Source organism: Odocoileus virginianus, chromosome 33 (assembly GCF_023699985.2).
Source record: "Odocoileus virginianus isolate 20LAN1187 ecotype Illinois chromosome 33, Ovbor_1.2, whole genome shotgun sequence".
Lineage (NCBI taxonomy): Eukaryota > Metazoa > Chordata > Mammalia > Artiodactyla > Cervidae > Odocoileus > Odocoileus virginianus.
The window spans coordinates 34,161,825-34,181,285 of record NC_069706.1 but is presented as its reverse complement, the minus strand read 5'-3'; the positions used below and the strand labels follow the sequence as shown (position 1 = coordinate 34,181,285).

The following is a 19,461-nucleotide window of genomic DNA, read 5'->3' as shown; positions in this document are numbered from 1 at the left end:
ATTCCACTCTTCCCTGGAACTAGGATTGCCCAATTCAGGGTCAAAAAACAGAAGAGGACACCCAGTTCAGTTTCTTATAATAATGAATAATGATTTTTTAGGATAAGTATGTCCTATGCAGGGCTTCCCTGGTGGCTCAGTGGTAAAGAATCCGCCTGCCAATGCAGGAGACTCAAGTTCAATCCCTGAGTCAGGAAGATCCCCTGGAGAAGGGAATGGCTACCCACTCCAGGATTCTGGCCTGGGAAATCCCATGGACAGAGGGTCTTGGCAGGCTACAGTCCGTAGGTTTGTAAAAGAATCAGACACGACTGAGCATGCATGTATATGCTTAGAAAAGGTTTGATAAGCAGCTAAAACCGGAATGTTTCTCTAGCTGCCAACACCTCCCCATAGGAGGTGGTGGTCTTGTGAAGTACCGAGGTCCAGGGAATTTAGGGAGCAGTTAAGGAAGGTGGGTGGGGAAGGTGGAGCAGGGGCGGTGGGGAGCCCCCCATACTGCCTGAGTGGGCCTGAGATGGTTCAAAGATCTTACTAGGTGGCCCAGAGCTGCAGTCCCTTATTTACTCTGCATTTCTCTGCCCAGGTCGTGGGGTCTTGTGACTAACAGTCAAGCTGGTAGTGGAATTTAGGGCTTTCTAAAGGATGTGAACCTATTCTACCCCCGCCCCTTAAATATGGTTGAAAGAGATTCTATCACTCAACTCTCGCTTTTGAGCAGGAGGTGGCTGGCGCTGCCCTCACCGCCCCTTGGGAAGGACCACACAGGCCCAAGGGGACGGGTGAATAACCGAGAACAAAGTCCTAATAAAATAGTCACTTTTATTTCTTAGCAAAACTATTTCCTCCGTGAGGGGTATTTACAACAGAGTAGGGAAAGAAGGGGTAAATTCACAGCGATCCAGAGAGGGCAGAGTGGCTCTCGGGAGGCCCAGGGGGAGGGAGACAAGACGCTTCACACAGTTAACTGGAAATGCTTCTTCCGGTTTCAGATCGGGACATCCCGAGAGAGGGACTAGGTGGGGACAGGGTCCCGCACGGGGAGTCGGGGAGGTGGGGGGCAGGGAACCCGCACAGACTACCCGCCCGCCTGTGCTGGCCCCGGGACCCCCGCGAGTGAGTTCGAGGATTTCGGGCTTCCCACCGGCGATGAAGTCGTGATCGGTCCGGGCGCAGCGCGGGGGCGGGGCGGCCCGCGGGCGGAGCGGGGGGCGGGGGCGGGGCTGAGTGGCGGCCGAGGGCGGGGCCGGGCGCATGCAAACACCGAGGGGGAAAGAGGGGCTACACGGAGGGGGACGCGCGGGGGCGGGGCCGGGGCCGAGGCGCGTCACGGGCGCCGGAGCAGCACGTGCTCGATGTAATTCTCCAGCTCCTCCTGCTCCTGCAGCCGGCGCTCCTCGGCCTCCGCCTCCTCCTGCGCGCGCCGCGCCTGGGCCTCCCGGTCGGGATAGTGGCGCGAAGGCGGCAGGGCGTGGTGGTAGTGGCGGCGGCGCGAGGCGGCCGGCGGCTGCAGCGTCCGCGGCCGGATGTAGTTGGGAAAAGGGTGGTAGGGCCCCGGGGAAAACACCTCGTCCTCCTCCCGATCCCACGGCGGGAGCACCTCGTTCCAGTCGGGCAGCTCTTCTCGGGCGGGGGCGGGGGCGGGGGGCGGGGGCTGCGGGGAGCGGGCGTGAGTAGGGGCCGGAGCGGCCCGGGGGGGCGGCACAGGCTCGGGAGGGGCGTTCTTCTTCCGCTTCCGCTTCTCTTCCACCTCCTCGATGATGCTGACCACGTCGTCCGCGGGCAGGTGGAGTTTGGTGGACAGCTCAATGAGGCTATCGATCGTCTGCGGGTCCATCTCTTCGTCGTCGTCCTCGTCCTCCGCCCCGCCCTCCTCTGCCCCCTCGGCCTCCTTTCGTCGGTGGCCGGGCGTCTCCTCCTGGGAGCGCTTGTCTTCGGCTCCGGCTTCGCCGTCCTCCTCCTCGGCGAACAGGAGCGCGTTCTGTCTCGCCCTCTCCGCCTCCTCCGCCTCCGCCTCCGCCTCCGCCGCCTCCTCATCCTCCTCCCCCACCCTCTCCTCCCCGCCGCGTCTCTCCTGCTCCGCCTCCTCCTGCTGCCTCGCAGTCTCTTGCCCGCCCCCCTCCTCCTCTGGCAGCCCCCGACCCCCCAGGCCGCGCTGCCGAGCCCCGCCCTGCAGCAAATACTGGAGCAGCAGGTCGGAGGCGAGGTCGGCCAGCCGCTCTTCCTGCGCCGCCGCCTGCCGGGTGGCCTCCGCCTGCCGCCGCCCGGCTTCTACCTGCGCCAGCCCTTGCTGTAGAAGGCGCTCCCCCGCCTCAGTGCCGCCCAGGAGGGAGGTCTCCGGCCGGCGCGCCTTGGGAAAGGGAGCGGCCAGGCCTTGGTACGCCTTGGACAAGGGTGCCAATGCCTCACCTAGGTGTGTTTTGGGGGAGGACCCTCCTTCCCCGAACTGGTGGACATTGGGAAGGGGTCCGCTCTCTGGCACACGCGCCTGGAATTGCGGGGGAGCAGGGGGCGGCAGGGGCGCGCGCTCTGGGACGCGCGCCTGGAACTCTCCCCAGGAAGCGCGCCACACGCGCTCCGGCCCGGGGCTCTCCAGGTTGACTCGGGTCAGCGTGTGCGTGCGGGTTTCCGTCTCTGCTGCTGCCGTCTCTTGCTGACGTTTGGCGCTGCTCGGACTGAAATCTCTCAGTTCCTGAAGCAGTGAAGCTAGCGCTTCGAGCTCCTCCGAGGGGTCGGCAGCCTCGGCACCATTCTCCTGAGTCTGAGGGCGAGGAGGGGCCGCGGGCGCCTGGGTCTCTGGCGCTGGGAGACTGTGGGTCTGGCTGCGCACGGTCTCGGTCAGCAGAGATTCTGCTGTTTCTTCCTCTGGCCGCTGCTGGGAGCCGCCGGGCGCCGGGGGCGAGGCCGGGCGGTCGAGTGCCTGCAGCAGCACCGCGGCCAGCGCCCGGGGATCCACGCCCTGGAAAAGCTCTCCCTCGTCCTGCGGCTCTGAATTTCGAGCGGCTCGGACCTCTAGGGTGCTAACATCCTTCGGCCCGAGCACTGCGTCCCCAGCTACCGGCTCTTTAAGCTCAGAGCTGGGAGGAGGTGGCTGAGCCTCAGGGTGCCCGGGGGGCGCTGCTCCCAACCCCTTGATCAGTAGGAGCAGGCAGAAGAGGATAGTAGCCGGCAACCTGAGCGATTTCATGACCGAAGGACTGTCGGAGACTGAAAAAAAATTAAAAAAAAAAAAAAAAAGAAGAAGAAGGGACCAAAGAAAGAGAGGGTTTCTGTAAGAATTTTTCCGCTCTCTGATTTTATATCCCCTTCCCCCATATTTAATCAGGAAATCCAGGGCTTCCCTTGTCCCCCTAACCTTACCCAGAAAAGGGACGTTTAGGAGCAAAGGAGGACGATGTTGTGCCGATCTCTGGAGTCGTGTAAATGGGGAAACGCCTGCAACCCTTGCTCCCCCAGTGCCTCCTCGCCCCCTTCCCTGAGCCATCTCACTGCCAGCGCCCACATACTAAGCAGCCAGGATGCAGGGGAAAAAAAAATCTGCTCCCTCCCCGCAGGACTCCCCGGATGGTGCGTGGGCGACTTCAGCAGCAAGAGAAAAGCGGCGACTCCCCCATTTACAGGGACCCTTCCCGGGGGCTCCCCTCTGTGTTTTCAACACTCCCATCTGTGGGGAGAGAAAACCCTCCCTTCACGCCCACGACTGCCGAGGGTTTGAGGGACGGACAGCAGAGTATTTACCAGCTGGTGCCACGACGCGGGACGTGGAGAGGAGGGTCGGGGCGGGGTGGGGACAGGGGAAGATCGGGACGCGTCCGCCTCGGCTCCGAGCGGTGGCTAGGATAGGAGCGATGGTCGAGGTCTGGCGTCCAGTGCGCTCGGCTCAGCTGGGTCCGCGCGGCTCCGGGAGACTCGCTCGCTCAGGCTTCAGCACGCTGGACAGCGCCCGCGCCGCCACCGCCTTATAAAGAGGAGCCCGCAAGGTCACGTGGGAGTCGCCCCGCCCCATTGACGTCAATGTTCATTCATGGGGAAGCGGGCGGGCGCCTAGAGGCGAGAGGACGCCCAACGATTGGAGGATGCGTGCATCTCCCGGCCCGCGCCTGCGCACTGCAGGCCTCGGTTGGAGGGGCGTGCGCTAGCCTAGCACCGGGGAAATGAATGAATGAAGGAATGAATGAATGAAATGCTGAGGCGGGCGGGGCAGGGGGCTATGAATGAATGAAGGAGGGACGAGGAGAAAAGGATGAATGAATGAATGGAAGAATGAATGGAAGGGTGAATGCAGAGCCGCTGCAAGGCGGGAGGGTGGGTTACAGAGCAACCTGCAGCGGCGGGAATCCGGCGAGTGGAATAGGGTGGGGGCACTCCCAGCGTCTGACTGGGCCCCAGTAGGAGATCCATACTGGGAAGGGGGAAGATAAGACTCCAAAACTGAGGAGGGAGCCAGACTCTCCGTCTCCTGACTGCAGGGTCCATGGGAAACACGCCCAAGGACGGCGTGAACCTGAGAGAGGAGGGATGGTTCTGCGCGCCTGCGGGCGCTGTCCGCGGATCTGCGGTGCGGGGTGCGTGCCCTGGGCCGGGGCACATGGGTGGATCTTGCGGTTTGAGTGTTCTGGGCGGAAAGGATTCGAGTTGGAAGAGACAGGGGAAAGATTGAGGATATGTGTGCCTCTGTGTCGTGTCTGTCCATGGTCGGTGCGTGTCTGGAGAAAAAGGTGTGTCTGTCCTTCTGTCCAGTTGACTCTGTAGCGTATGTTGGTGCCCCCGCTGTGCCCTTATTCAGGCCACCTCTCCCCACCACCTTCCTGCTTCTTTCCCACCCGCTGCTACCCCCCAAAGGACGTTTGGAGGACGAGAGCAGACCTGGTGGGCAGGGGGTTGTGCAGGTGGTGGGGGTGGGGTGACTCAGTTCAATCTCTCTTCGTTGCTTAAAGGGAAGATTTGAACGCGATGCGGGTGGGGGTTGGAGGGTGGGAGTGCAACGTCAGAAATCACCCCTCTCTGCTACCAGACCCCTCGTCCGAATCTCCTGTTAGAGGGCTTGGGGTTGGGGGCTTGGATAGTTAGAGGTTTGGGGCGGGGGGACGGTGGGGGGCGATGACGCACAGATTGCGCAAAGAGAATCCATCAGCGAGCCGGGTCCAGTGAAGGGAGACCAGCCGTAGGCGGGGGTGCGGGGAGGACGGAAATGAGGAGGGGGCAGGGAGAGGGGAGGGAGGCAAAGGGAGCAGCCACTGCAGGAATGAGGGGGTGGGAGGGAAGCTCGAAGGGGGCTGCGGTGCAGGCAGAGAGCTGTGCGGGGGTGTGGGCAGGGAGAGGGGGAGTGGAATGACACATGCCAGACACAGCAGAACTGCGGACACACGGCTGCCCGTGGGCACATACAGGGCACCCTCGCCCTAAGACTCTGGAAACCAGGATTGGGGCTGCCTGCCAGGAGCTCAGAGACTCTTTCAGAGCCAGTTCTCAACCCCTTCCTCATCTTCCTAGTATTGACCCTCATCCTCTCCTCTCCTCTCTCTCACACACACACACACACACTCACGTGCTTTCCCTCTACAGCCAGCAGTGGCTTCTCGGGTCCATCAGTGGCTCCACTTTCCCAGAAGAAAGCCCATCAGCTCTGCGGGGAAAAAGGTGGGGAGGAGTAGAGAGAGAGGAGAGAGAAGAGATGGGGGCAGGAGAGGGAGGCAGGCAGGCAGGCATCTGGAACAGGTAGAAGGATCAGGCTAAAGAGAAAAAAAAAAAAAGGAGAACCAAGGTGACTGTGAAGATGCCAAAGAAAGGAGGGAGAGGAGGGGGCAGCAGACCTGAGACTGGGTTTCATCCCCCTCCCCCCAAACTATCCAGGGCCTCCCCCTACCCCTATGGGTTCCCCTCATTCCTCTTCATCCCACCTCCCCTTTATCCTCCATGCCTGGTTACTGAGAGCAGTGGAATGGGGAGGGGGGGTCACGTTACCTTCCTGAGGAGGATGAATCAGAGAGAGATGGCTCAGACATCTGGTGGGGGGAGGGGAGGCCAGCCAAGAGAGAAGGAAAGAGGGAGGGAGGCAAGGGGGACAGACTGAGAGGCTGACAGGGCTAAGAGACCAAGTGTGAGATGAAGGAGACGGCATCTAGAGAAACTGTGTTCCCGTGGGCATGTGTATGTGCATGTACATATGTATGCACTGTGTTTGTGTGTATAGAGATTAACGAAACAGGGGTGGAAAGAAAGGGAATGGGGAGGCCAATTATGTGTTTAATCAGATAGAGAATGGATAGGCATGGGAGTGTTCCAATTCAAATACGTGAATTTTCTCTTTCAATCTGTGGGGCTGTGTTTTTGCCTGTTTCCAGGTGTCTGTGTGTAACTAAGAGTGTTTGTGGGTCCTGATTCCTCTGAGTGCCTGTATACCTGTGTGGTTGGGAGTCTGAGTGCATCCACTCTGGGCATCTGCTAGTGTCTGAAAAGCGTCAACTGGCTTGGTGTGTCAACAACGTGTGTGTACCCCTGTGTCTTTGTGCATTTCTTTGGATCCTTCCGTGCTTGTTGATATATGTTGTTCTGTGACTTCTACATGCCTTTGATCTTTCCTACCCCTCCCCCACATTTACCTTCATCTCTAAATTTCTGTGCAGGAAAGTCTCAGTATTTTATCCACTCTTCTGCAGCCCCCAAGTTCAAGCTTTTCCCCTTGTTTTTTTTTTTTTTAAGCGTATTCCCTCTTTCCTTCATTCTTCAACCCTTTCTTCCTCCACTCAGCCCAGAAGTCCAGGGGAGCTTCTCAGAAATTGACATCCCAAGAGTCTCAGTCATTATGGCATGGGGGGAGGGGACAGTGAGGTAGATGCCAAGGGCAACAGTGTTAGTAATTCCACCATCTAGATGATGTCTGCATGGGCTCTGAATCTCTGGGTCTGACTGTGCCTCTCTCCACCCCAGTTCCCTGCCCGGGGTCAGTTCATTCACACACAGCCCACCTCTCAAAGATGTGCGGTGCCTTTCACATCCTACTGCCTCTAGGGGCTTCTGGAAAAGAGCTGGGCTGGGGACAGGTTCCTGGGATTGGAGAGAGGAGGGAGATAGCAGGAAAGAAGGAGCAAAGAGAGACAGAGCTGGAAAAGGCAAAGCTGAGACGGGGAGTAGGAGGAGATGCCTGTTTGCTCTGAGATACTTGTACAAATCCATCCCTGTGTCTTTGTTTCTGAATCTCTCATACTCTCCAGGAGGGTGCTAAGAGAAGATGGGGTCCAACCAAGTAGAGATCCAAGCTTAAGGTTTGGAAAACCAAGGAAGAGGGACAGAGCCCTGGGTCTTTTCCCTGAGAAGGTTTGGGAAAGAAGAGGGTAGGGGGTTGGGTCCCCCTCCCCACCGTGCAGCTCACTCCCCTGTCTTCTTCCCTTCCCCCCAGCCAGTGACTCACCTCTGCAGCCTTTAATGCGTCAGCGATGGATGGGGGGGGGGGGGGGACCGGCAGGGAGGGGCACTTTATGAGGGAGGCTGGGGTCTTCACTTTGAATTGAAAGAAGGTGCTTAAGAACCCCCTGGAAATGACCTCATTAGAATGCATCACTGTTTATCCCCTGCCCACCCCAGTTCAGGAGGGTTTGGAGTCCTGGGAAGGGGACTGAAAGAAGGGTAGGGGCTACTGGAGGGTCTAGGAAGGATGAATAATAGGAAGGGGGTCCTCACCCTGATTTTTAATCCCAGGGTCCTATTACTTCATACCCCCACCCACTCCTGGGTGGGGGAGGGGAGACCCTGCAAGACGGGGGAGAGCAAAGCCGCAGAGATGAGTCACCAGGACAGGAAAAGAGACAGAGATGAGGAGAGACAAAGAGAGACAGCTACTGGAAAGACCGAGAAAGGAAGGCACACACACACACACCTTCCCACCATCACACCATGAAGATGGTGGCCACAAACTAACAAGAGAAAGGAGACTGTGTATTTCCATAGTCCTGAGCCAGACTTCTCCAACATCCACTTGCCACACACACCACTGTCATTCACAGTTACACTGATATCCTGAGGCACACCCTCTTACACAAACACAATGTCACACCTAGTCTAGCAGAGTCAACCAGACACATGTTGAAGATGTAACCAAGACAGTGGAATGGAGGTTCAGGTTGAGAGCCCTCGATTTCTTTTACTCGGGATGATGGGAGGGGGTAAAAGCCCTAAAGGAATATAACTTCAAAAATCCAAGACTCACAGGCTATGCCTTGCGCACGCAACAATACAGAGTCCCCCACCTCCCCATGCACACATACATGGTAACCTATCAAGAATCGTCCTTATCAAGAAGCCACTTGAAGTGCCTGGTTCTGGGGTACGCCAGGCGCGTAGCCCCGAATACATCCCACCCAGACACCCCCTGATTCGTACACACATGTACAGAAACACAGACACACAAAGACGCCCATGGACACACTCACATGGACGGAAACCACCTTGCGCTGCCTCGCCCGCGTCCGCGCAGGTCCTGGCGCCCCCGCGTGGTACTTTTCGGGATCGCAGTCCCCGCCGCTCCGGAGCTCGGCTCCCGCGGGGCGGCGCCCAGGCTCCCTCCACCTCTTGCCCCTCCGGTGCGGTGCCCACCCAGGAACGGGGAGAAGGGGAGCGCGCTGGCCACGAGAGCGCCGACAGCTGGGAGTTGGACCCCTGAGTCGTGGGGATGAGGCAGGCTGGTTCCGGATGCCTCGGGGAACTTGCTTAGAAGAGCAAGAATTTGAAACTGCAGTGGACCACCCCTCCACCGCCCCCTACCCCAACACACACACACCCGTCCCCGGTCCCGGGGAAAGCGAGGCCCGGGGCCGGTTCAGGCGCCGTGCCGCTGCCCGCCTCGGTTCTGAGCAATCACTTCTTTCTGCCGCTTGGCTGGGGTGGGGGTGGGGGCGCGCCACGGCCAGCAGCCCTCCCCAGCTCCCCTCCAGGAAGTCATTAGCCCCGTTGCCACAGGGCTTAGAGATCCTCTCTAATACAGGCTGCTGGGGAAGTGGGGGAGGACAATGCATCTCAGCCCTCCTCCCTGAGAAGTGAAACAGACACTGAAGGTGGGCTAAGGGGCCCGTTTTATTGCAACACAGCCACGGTTGAAGTGGCGGGGAGGCTCGGCAGCTCGGCCAGGCGCAGGAAGCAGCCAAGCAACGCAGGCCAGCACAGCCCGAACTGGGGAAAGTGGGGAACAGAGGCTGTCCCCTTGGCCCACCCCCGCGCACCCCCTGTCGCCCTCCTCTGTCCACGTCTTTGATTCCATCCCACCCACCCTCCCCGCCCCCCACCTCGCCCGCTCTCAATGACTCCCTTTGGACAAGGACTGTCCATTGTCCGTGGACAATGAGGTTCTGACGTGTGCTCTGGTCTGGGGACACCTGGCTTCTAGTCGCTGCCAGGCTCCCAGCTATTGTGAGCCACTTGGAAGTCACTCGGGTCTTTCGGAGCCTCCGTGTCCTCCCTCTGCGGGAGACGTCAGGATCCCGAGTTGGAGACGGCGCTATGCAAATGCAGCTGTTTCTGCTTGCATTTAAATAGAAGACTGTCAAAGTCCACGGAACGCGTACAGAGGATGGGAGGGGTGTCCAGGAATATCTGGAGGTGAGGGTTCCAGTTGTGCTAGAAGGCAGCCCCGTTAGAAGGACGAGATAGCCTCGCACCAGGCTCTGGGACCTGCCATCCGCCATACCAGACTCCCCACCCAGAACTCTCTGATTCACAGGCCTAGTTAAGGCTCCTGGTTGGTGGCATAGGGAAGGGAGCCAGCAAAATCCTGCAAAGCTGGGGGAAACCCCAGTCAGGGGAGGCAGCCTTAAAAAGGTGCATCACCGGAGCATAAGCAGGGGCCAGATGGAGGTGGAGCATTACAAATTTATTTCCTTTTACAGAGTCTTTCTCCATATTGCACACACAGGGTGAGAAAGGATTCATGGGGAAGGGGAATCGGGGCGGGAGGGCGGGCAGGCAAATGAGAAATGGAGAACCAAGAGAAGTCCAGGCACAGGAGGCCGAGACCGGGCGAGGGAGGAGCGCGAGGCAAGCTCTGAGGGCCTGAGGAAGATGGGGAGGAAGAAACGTACTATGAATTGGGCCGCTGAGCTGTCGGCTGGGCGCTGGGCGTTGCGCGTCCTTCTGCCAGCTTCCCTCCACGAGGGGGCAGAAGGGAGAAGCCGGAAAGGGCAAAGTACCTTCCTAGGCCGGGGCCCCGACTGGGCAAGGCTCTGAAACTGTGAGGAACTCATTCTTTGGCCGGGAAACGGGATGGGTGGACAAGAGCAGTAAGTGGTTCCCCCAAACTGGGCGGTTCAGATCAGGGTGTGGTCAACTGCGTTTGGGGGCGCTAGAGTCCAGATGGCAGAGGTAAGGGGAAAAGGGAAGGGAGGAACAGACAGCGGGTAAGTGTAGGCATCAGAGCCGAGGAAAAATTGATACTTTTGAACTGTGGTGTCGGAGAAGACTCTTGAGAGTCCTGCGGACTGCAAGGAGATCCAACCAGTCAATCCTAAAGGAAATTAATCCTGAATGTTCATTGGAAGGACTGATGCTGAAGCTGAAGCTCCAGTACTTTGGCCACCACATGCAAAGGGCCAACTCGTTGGAAAAGACCCTGACTCTGGGCAGATTGAAGGTAGGAGGAAAAGGGGACGACAGAGGACGTGATGGTTGGATGGCAAAACAGACTCAATGGACATGAATGTGAGCAAGCTTGGGGAGATGGTGATGGACAGGGAAGCCTGGCGAGCTGCAGTCCATGGGGTCGCAAAGAATCGGACACGACTGAGCGACGGAACAACAGACTGAGGACCAAGAGCAGGGGGAAGGGGCGGAACTTGAAAACAGTCGGGGCAGGGCTGGGGCGGGGAGGGGGGGGGGGGGTGCGGGGATCCGAGGAAGGAGGTGGGTCTAAAGTGCATTTTCTTTCCTCTCCGACTCGACTGCAGAAGACCTTAGTTGTCGGGCTCCAGCAACTACTGTTCAGTACAACCCTTGACCAGCGCGAGCCCCCAGCCAGCCTGGTGGAAGTCAGCCACCTGTGACCACAGCTGGGGCGCCGGGAAGAGTTGGCACACGACGCTGAGGCGGAAATGGGCTCTGGCGCTGCAGATGCTACAGAAGCTGGCTCTGCCTCTGCGCACCGTCGCCGCTGAAGGCGTCGACGCGGAGGAAGCGCCACATGCTGTCGCCGCGGTGCGGGATTCGGAAGGGCGCGTGCACAGCGTGAGACCGCACGGGTGCGCGCGGCTGTCCACGCGCCACTCCAGGCCCTTGGCCGCCAGGAGGCGCAGGTTACTCTCACTCGGCCAGTAGGGTGGCCACTCCTGGGATGGTTCCTCCTGTCGCGCTGCAAGGAGGGCGACACAGGAGGCGTGCCAGGTCACCACCAGCCTGCCGGGGAGGCTGCGAGAAGACGCTGGAGCAGCGCCGACGAGTTGAATTGGACCAAAAGGATGCACTGCGTGGGGCACGAGCGAGCACGGCTCTGGGCGGCAGGAGGGCTGAGAGCCTGGCGCCTCTGGGCTTCTTCACTTCCACAGTCACACCCATGGGCTCCCATCTGGGTCCCTGGGGAGGGCCGATGGTGCGAGGCCGGGTGGGGTAAGGTATGTGAGAGCAAGGAGGAACCAGAGGCAAGGCCTCCGGATACCTGGATCCCCGAGGACAGCAGATGGACGTGGAGTAGTCGGGGAACTGGGGGTGTGGGCCTCAACAGCGGAAGCAGGGGAAGCTGACCTTGATAGGCCCCTGATCGCGGTGGGATGGGGAAGGCGGAGATAAAGGACAAAGGCTCATATTAGAATGCTTCGGTCCCCGGACCGAGGAGGGATCCATATAGGGGAGGCAAGGTCACGAAGCCTGGGCGCCTGGGCTCCAGCCTCCCAGAGTAAGGATTGAGGGTTTAAAGACTGAAAGTGGAAGATGTTTGATTTCCCCTGGGCAAAAGGGCCTGGGTAAGGACTGGGATTCCCAGGGCAGGGATCATGGGCGCCTCCACTGGGCAGAGCGGGCAGCGAAAGAAAGGCAGTGACTGACTGCATGAGAGGGGACAAAGCCCAGAGGCCCCTTGAGGAGAGGCCTGGCCTCCGAGCTCCTTTGTTCTGCTTGGTGATTAGGCGGAATTTCTTCAGCTTCCGGGGCCCCAGCTGATCGTCCCTGCTGAGTCGGGCCACTTTGATCCCCCGGGTGCTGTCTTACCAGCTGCGAACAGAAGTGCTCTAGCAGCCGGTCTCCGGGGCGCTCCGGGGGCGCCGTCTCCCCGGCGTCGATCCCGTGTACCGACTCCCTCGCGATCTGCAACCGAGGCCATTGCTGGCGGTGGGGGTTGCTCTCCGACGGGGCTCTCGGTTCAAAGGACTCGCCTCTTCTCACACGCTGCGCACTCCGTCGCCATCCCACTGGGGCGCCAGGCCAGACCCGTGACCTGCCCAAGGAGCTCTCCTCAGCGTCCGGGTCTCGGATTCGAGAGCCTGCAGAAAGATCATTCACGGGCGTCTCTCCCACCGCTTGAGATGCTCCAGACCCTGGGAGCATCGGTCCCTGCCCGTTCGCCACGCCCCCTCGCATTGGCTCCACCCCCAGGCGCTTGCCACGCCCTGCTGCCTCTTAGCCCTGCCCCCAGCCCATCTCTGAGCCAGCTCTGCATACAGGCTCTCTTGCTGGGAGAGTTCAGTCTACTCAGGGGTCCGGACCCCATTCTAGCTGCTCCCATCCCCAGACTACTCCCTCTTGACTGCTCCCCTCTTTCTGTGCTCTTATCCCCCCAGAAGCTCCTCAAAAGAATCCTAAAATACTGAAGCTGTTACCTGTCTCTGAGTTCCTCGGCCATTCCAAGCTCTCTACACATCCCCCACACACCCCCACTGAGCAGGCCCCTGGATCCACACGCCCTGCTCTTTGGTTCCAAAAGCCGAGTCTATTTCCTCAGCAACCGGACCAGGGCCGAGGAGAGGCTCCATTTGTCCTCTCCCAAAGACCCAAGCACCCAAACCCCTTTTCACCTGCTTCCCAAACCCTCGACTCTCACCTGTTCGTTGCACTTGGCCGGCACTGCTCTGTGGTCGGGATCCTAGAGCCCGCTGTGGTAGCGGCTGGGAAGGTAGTCAGGTCGCCGTAGATACCCCCCACCACACACACCCAAGATGGCCAGCACCTCCTCAAATTCCCTTTCTGTGGCCACTATGAAGTCCAAAGGGCTGGCCTCAGCCTCAGGCCCCGATCCAGACTTGGGCTTGGACCCAGGGACTTGGCCTTGGCCTCAGGTCCTGACTCGGTCTCTAGCCCTGGGAGCTTGAACTCAGCCTCAAGCCCTGATCTGGAACTGGACTCGGCCCTGGCCTCCTGGGATCTCTGAGCATACCTCTGCATCTGGCTCGACATCTTTTTCAGGCTTAGAAACCTCTGAGGTGGCTCCATCACAGCTGGCTCCCAGCATCATGATCCTGCAGAAAAGAGAGAACCCAGCACAGGGTTCAGAGCCCCCTGTTTCCACAGCAGGCCCCCTCCATGCGATCCACACAAGCTCTTCCTACTTAAACACCCCTTCTCTTCTCACAGACCCTGGGAATAGAGGGCTGGCCACTCCCCTCCCACCACTAGCTCCCAGAGCTCCCAATCTTGCACTGTTCCACCCTCTGGGATGCTCTTCACACACTCAGGACCCCTTGAATTCCTTCATCCCTGATCACCCTGGTCACCCCCAGAACTGAGATGAAGAACAGAAGGCTCCTGGGGGCGGGGGGTGGTGATAGAGTGACTCCACCCCCCTTCAAGGGCTGCACCACCTCTCTGCAGAATGACAGGTGAAGAAATTCCCATCACCTCCACTCTCCCCAGAAGGGTTCCCAGAGCTCTCTTTCCCAGCTGGCGGAAAGTGGGGAAGGAGAGGGTTCAACTGCCTCTGACTCCCAATACTGCTCATCTCAGAGCAAAGAATGGGGGTGTAGACATCGGGTCTCTCCATATTGCTGCCCCAGTGTCCTCCACCCCACATATTCAAACATAAACCAAGGAGTGGACAGATGAACAGTTCTATTAGAAAATGTCAAGCTGTTCCTCTCAGGGTGATCAAAACCACCCTTTCCTTCCTCTTTGAGTCTGTTCCCTCCTTTTCCAGAGGGAGACTTGGCTTCATTCCAGGGCTAGGTGATTATTTTGAAAAAAGCTCTGTTGGAGCTTCAGCAAACAAATATCCACCAAGATTATCTATCCCCTCTCCCCACTGACTTCACCTCTAGAGATGGAGTCCCTTCCCTTCTCTTTCTCTTCTTCTTCTTTGGAAATTTCTCCCTGTAATCCTTGTTTCATGTCCCACTCAGGCTGCCCCTGCTCTTCCCATTCCTCCAAGTCTCCTTTTTGGGGCAGTACCCTGTGGATCTGCTAACCCTTTGGCATCCAGTTCGTCTTTGCCCCTGCTGCTCTGAGACAGGGCCAAAGAGAAACCTCCCTGCCGAAGCCCAGATGACTCCTCATTTCTACACCTCTCTTCTCCAGATCAGCAAAATAAACCAATCAAATCCCCTCCTCTCTTTCAGCCAGGTAGAATTGTTCCCTTGTGTAACCTACATAAGCCTCAGTAACCAACATCCCAGGGGACACATGTGCCTGCTACTTTGTGGGGGGGCGATATTAATTTGATTGAGATTGAGAGAATGAATACAAGGATGATAAGGAAAATGATGTCCCCTTTCCTGGAACCCGGCCCAGGGGGGTGCTTGAACTATATCTCCCAAAGTGCCCTGAGGCACAGGCTGCCTCAGTCTTATAGAACGTGACAGGTTTGGGAGATGGGACCAGTGAGGGCAGCAAGGGGTGGCTTAGGGATGATCTCCTGGTGGCTCAGCTGGTAAAGAATCTGCCTGCAATGCGGGAAACCTGGGTTCAATCCCGGGTTGGGAAGATCCCCTGCAAAAGGGAACAGCTACCCACTCCAGGTATACTGGCCTGGAGAATTCCCTGGACTGTATAGTCCATGGGGTCACAAAGAGTTGGACACGACTGAGCAACTTTCACTTTCAGCTTAGTTTCCATATCGCAAACATGGCTTATGTAAACACAATGTGCTTCCTATACCAGCAAATTTCAAACAAGGGCTCCATCTCCTTTTTTTTCTTTTTTTAGTCTAATGATGCTCAAGGCTCTCCCACGTAAGCTGGGGTGAGGTCAGATAGCTCAGGCCAGTATCATAAGAGGGGGAAGGGAAGCACAGGCTCAGAGGATCTTAGAGCGGTCACTAGGACCATCAGGGACCATCTAGCTCCATCCTTTCATAGAGATGAAATCAACTGAAGCTCAAGATGGTTAAGATCTTTCCTAAGGTGATTCAGCTAGGCAAAGCCAGGGGAAAAGTTCCATTTTCCTGGCTCTGAGGCCAGTGGGGAGATCTCTGACCCCAGCCTGAAGAGCAAGGATAGGAATGACTGGGTCCTTGTCAGGAGGCAAAGGTTCCAAGTGCTAAGGGCTGAGCTGACTCAGAACCAGAGATGAGCTTGCGAGAGGAACCCCCACTGCCATCTCTCCACTGTCAGCAATTTCTATGCCAAAAATGAGCTCAATCAGACTCCTTGTGCCAGGCTGTAGGAATGACGGGTCCCAGAGATAAGTAGGTTAGCTTGAGGCTCCCATTTGGATTTCCAGACAACCCCACCAGCAGTTCCTGAATCCCTGGAATATACAAGCTGGTAGTTCAGTGATAACTCCAACAGTTCTCCACTGTTGCTCAAAGGGGGCAGAATGTGAGCAACTTGAAGACTGCCACACATGCAACTAGATGTTGCTTTCCCTCTCTTTCAAGATGGGGAGACTGTTTCCAAAGAGTGTGTCTACATCTCAGATACGGATATGTTTAAGGGGAGGGGATTCCCAGGGCCACAGGAAAGAAGACGGAGCTTGCCAATTCACCCTGCATCTTTTCTTCCCCAGCACTCTCTACTCCTATTCCCTTTGCAGGAGATGGAAAGGCTCCAAGGTCCTTAAGCCCTGGGGGAGGTGGGTGCTGGGAACAAAGTACGTTAGGGGTTCCAGGCCAAGCCAAAACAACCAGCTGGCCCTCACAACCCTGTTACACACTCTGATCCATTCCCACCCTCCAACCTGGCTCCTTGAATTATAACTCCCATTAGGTGTCGAGGCAGAGGCTGAGGCAGCCCTATGCCCCAGGGTACTATGGGAGATGTAGTCCAAGCACCCCCCTGGGCCAGGTTCCAGGAAAGGGAGCAGCATTTTCTTTATCATCCTTGTATCCATTCTCTCAGTCTCATAAATATGAATGATCCACTCTGGTGAGAGGATAACTGTAGTCATCCCTGGGCACGCCGGGAGCCCACCCCCCTCTCCCCTCCTCCCTCACCCCACACACCTGAAATATTAATGCCCCCGAGGTCGCTGCTTCTCTGAGCTGGAAGACGAAATGAAGAGAGGCAAGGCAGGGACAAAGAGACCGCGGCTACAAGAAGCAGCAAAGAAGAGAGAGACAAGGATCAGAACTGAGGCACAAAGGAGACAAAGGCCATCAAGAGAGGATCTGGGGGGGCACGGATAATGAGTCACAGACATGACACCTGGTGATTCAGAGCCCAGTAGATGCCAAAAAAAGAAAGAAAAGTAAAAAACCTTCCTAGCTTGCACCCCCTCCCCAAGGAGACCAGAAATAGAAAGCAGAGTGACACACCCCCTTCTCCCGCGGGTGTGTGGTGGGGAAAGGGGTCCAGGAAGGGGAAGAGAAAACCAGAGGAGAGGCTGAAAGAGAACAGACGAGGGCAGAGGCAGGGAGACAAGGCGAAGTGGGGCAGAGGCAGGGGACGAGGAAGATCATGGAGCTGGGGAGAGGGAGTGCTCCAGAGGGCCGGAATCATGGAGAGGGGGTGTTGTACTGGAGGGTCGTCCCGGTCTGTTGGGGAAGCAGGAGGCAGGGAGGTCCCAAAGGAAGCTGTCTACTTAGCAAGGGTCCCCCCGGACACTGCCAGACTCTGGGGAACGGTGGGAGCCAAATGATGATGGGGTGAAGAAGGGAAGGCGCCTCTGAGCACCCGAACCCAGTCGGGTCTCAAGTTACTGTCATCCCCGGGACTGGCAGGGATTGGGCCGTAGGGGGCGCGGCTGCTTGCTTCTCCTTGGGGGGGGGGGGGGGGGGGGCGTGGCCTTCCGCTGTCCCCATCCCGCGCGGGAGGAGCACATCATCCTCCCGCCCCCAGACCCCGCGGCACCCCCCTACCTCTCCCGAGCCAGGGCCAGGGCCGGGATGCTGAGAAGCCGCTCAAGGCCGGCCGCGCAGAGAGGGGTCACCTCCGAGCTCCAAGGGTCATATTCCGACGAGGCGCGGGGACCCGGCCGCGCCGTCCGGTCCCGACTCGGAGTTCTGATAGAAGGCGGGGTCAGCACCGCCGCTCTGAGCGGCTCCCGGGCTCGGGCTCCTAGTGCTTCGGGATTCGGGCGGTGCGAGTGGCTCCCGCCGCTACGCTCCGGCTCGGCCCCGGCGGCGGAGCTCGGAGGGGCGGAGACCCCAGCGATGCGGAGGAAACCCGGCGCGGATCTGGAGCGGACTTTGTTGCGGCCGGGGGCTGGGGGGGGGCGCGGGGCAGATAGGGTGGCGGAGCGCGGGGGAAAGCGGAGCTTCCCTGGGCGGTGAGGTGGGCGCAGCTGGGTGACCTCTAGGGCTGCTGATGAGACACCCCCGTTGTCCCTGGTGGGGAGCGGTACTGAGGGTGGGGAGGTGTCTTGAGCTTTGGTGGAGTGGAGTAACGGCTGGCAGAGTTATCACTTAGTGCCCGCAGGATCTTAAAGTTCGGTCCCGGGAGTTCCCCCCGCCCCTCTGTTCCCCTTCTCCAGGGTCCCCAGCAAAGTCAGCCTGGCCCTCCGACCTCTGGCCGCCAGATTAGTAAGAGCAGCTAGAAAGGGGACACGGAGCCGAACACCCTGGGGACCCGGTCGGAGAAACTGATAGAGGAAAAGGGAAACCCAAGGCGGTTGGGAAGGGAGGAGACCCCAAAAGGCAGAAACCGGGACACTGAAAGGAGCAGAGCGAGGCCTGCTCTGGGCCAAATGACCCCCGCGCCCCGGGGTCGCCGAGCAGCCTCGCGGGCCCCTCCCCCGCCCGTGGATCTCCGGCTCGGCTCTGCCTAGCCGCGGGCATCTCACCCGCGGTCAGGCCGCACGGCCCCCGCGGGGCAGCAGGAGTGCACGGGGCCGTACACCTGTGGACTTCCAGGGACACTTGTGGGCATCCGAGTACACGAACACAGACCTCTGTGCGCACGGCCGGGCTCCTGTGCTGACCTCGGTGGGTGGAAGGAAGGGCCCAGCGCACCGACCGGAACCTCAGGGACTGCAGGGTCGCCTCTGACTCTAATAAGCTAGTGGCCCAGACTCTTAACTCCTGGTGGGGGGCTCCCCACCCCCATGAAGTGAGGTAAAACACCTGCAGTTCTACCTGCAAGGATCCAGGAAAGTGGTGGATGTGAATGTCCTTTAAAAACTGCAAGGTGCTACAGAGGCTGGGCCAGCGTCCCTTCTCCCCCCTCCCACCTCCTGCCCAGCTCCCATTCTTCCTCTTCCCACCAAAGCTGGCCTCTCACCTACCTCTTTCTAGTTTCACGCTTTCTAAGGTGTTTGCTCCACAACCTAGTAATCAGATCCCACTGGCTGAGCTAATGTGACAAGATGGAGGATTTGAAGGAGTTCCCGCACTCCGGCAAGCAAAGCCACCCCAAGAGTTAAATGGATCAGAGTCATCTCTTCAGTTCAAAGCCAAGCAGGCCAATAGGTAAGTCTCCCCCATTTCTGATTTTTGCAACTGCTAGCACACTAGGCATCTCATAAAGCTGCAGTTATGGTGGAATATGTTCATTCTTGGGAAAGGACCTCAAAAAGCTAAAAGATGGAGGGAAAAGTCACCAGTGGCCGAAAGGAGAGGCAATCGTACTCTCATTCCTTGCTTTTCTCTGGAAGCCTCCCCTCTGTCATCAGAAATGCTTGGATTGGTCCAGCGTTCACCCACCTCCAGTTCTCTCAACCAATCAGAATGGAAAGTTTCCCAAAATTCCAGTTCTCTCCTGTCCAATCTATAGGTGGTGCTGGATTCTTCTATAAAAGGCTCAAATATGGTTGCATTATTGGAATTTTCTCAGATATGAATGCTCAAGATTTAAATCCAATCAGTTGTTCAGTTCAGTTCAGTTCAGTTCAGTCACTCAGTCATGTCCGACTCTTTGCGACCCCATGAATCACAGCATGCCAGGCCTCCCTGTCCATCACCAACTCCCGGAATTTACTCAAACTCATGCCCATCGAGTTGGTGATGCCATCCAGCCACCTCACCTTTTGTCGCCCCCTTCTTCTCCTGCCCCCAATCCCTCCCAGCATCTGGGTCTTTTCCAATGAGTCAACTCTTCACATGAGGTGGCCAAAGTACTGCAGTTTCAGCTTCAGCATCAGTCCTTCCAATGAACACCCAGGACTGATCTCCTTTAGTTGGATCTC

At 58.2% G+C, this 19,461-nt stretch overlaps 2 protein-coding genes across 3 annotated transcripts; both read right to left on the bottom strand.

Moving 5' to 3' along the window:
- Positions 1-802: 802 nt before the first annotated feature.
- Positions 803-3,962, bottom strand: VGF (VGF nerve growth factor inducible). 2 transcript variants are annotated; one of them, XM_020876186.2, is made up of 2 exons: positions 3,739-3,962; positions 803-3,207 (listed from the first exon to the last, which is right to left on the bottom strand). In XM_020876186.2, exon 2 carries the CDS (start codon positions 3,185-3,187, stop codon positions 1,328-1,330), a length of 1,860 nt encoding a protein of 619 aa, XP_020731845.2. In that variant the 5' UTR covers positions 3,188-3,207; positions 3,739-3,962; the 3' UTR covers positions 803-1,327. The 2 variants fall into 2 exon arrangements, with proteins under 2 accessions (XP_020731845.2, XP_070316388.1); XM_070460287.1 differs by lacking the exon at positions 3,739-3,962 and adding an exon at positions 3,361-3,484.
- A 6,975-nt stretch (positions 3,963-10,937) lies between these two features.
- Positions 10,938-17,289, bottom strand: NAT16 (N-acetyltransferase 16 (putative)). The gene is given in 10 exon segments (XM_070460676.1): positions 10,938-11,076; positions 11,078-11,198; positions 11,201-11,313; positions 11,315-11,679; positions 11,787-12,167; positions 12,169-12,279; positions 13,007-13,236; positions 13,324-13,427; positions 16,343-16,429; positions 17,198-17,289. Coding segments are annotated over 8 exon segments (1,560 nt in total). The 5' UTR covers positions 13,424-13,427; positions 16,343-16,429; positions 17,198-17,289.
- Positions 17,290-19,461: the final 2,172 nt, after the last annotated feature.

Bases quoted from the DNA above. Each gene is read 5' to 3' on its own strand.
- VGF (XM_070460287.1), bottom strand. From the start codon at position 3,484: ATGGCTCAGGGAAGGGGGCGAGGAGGCACTGGGGGAGCAAGGGTTGCA. The intron at 3,208-3,360 runs GTAAGGTTAGGG...ATTTTTTTTCAG, and splicing joins CCTAAACGTCCCTTTTCTGG to TCTCCGACAGTCCTTCGGTC.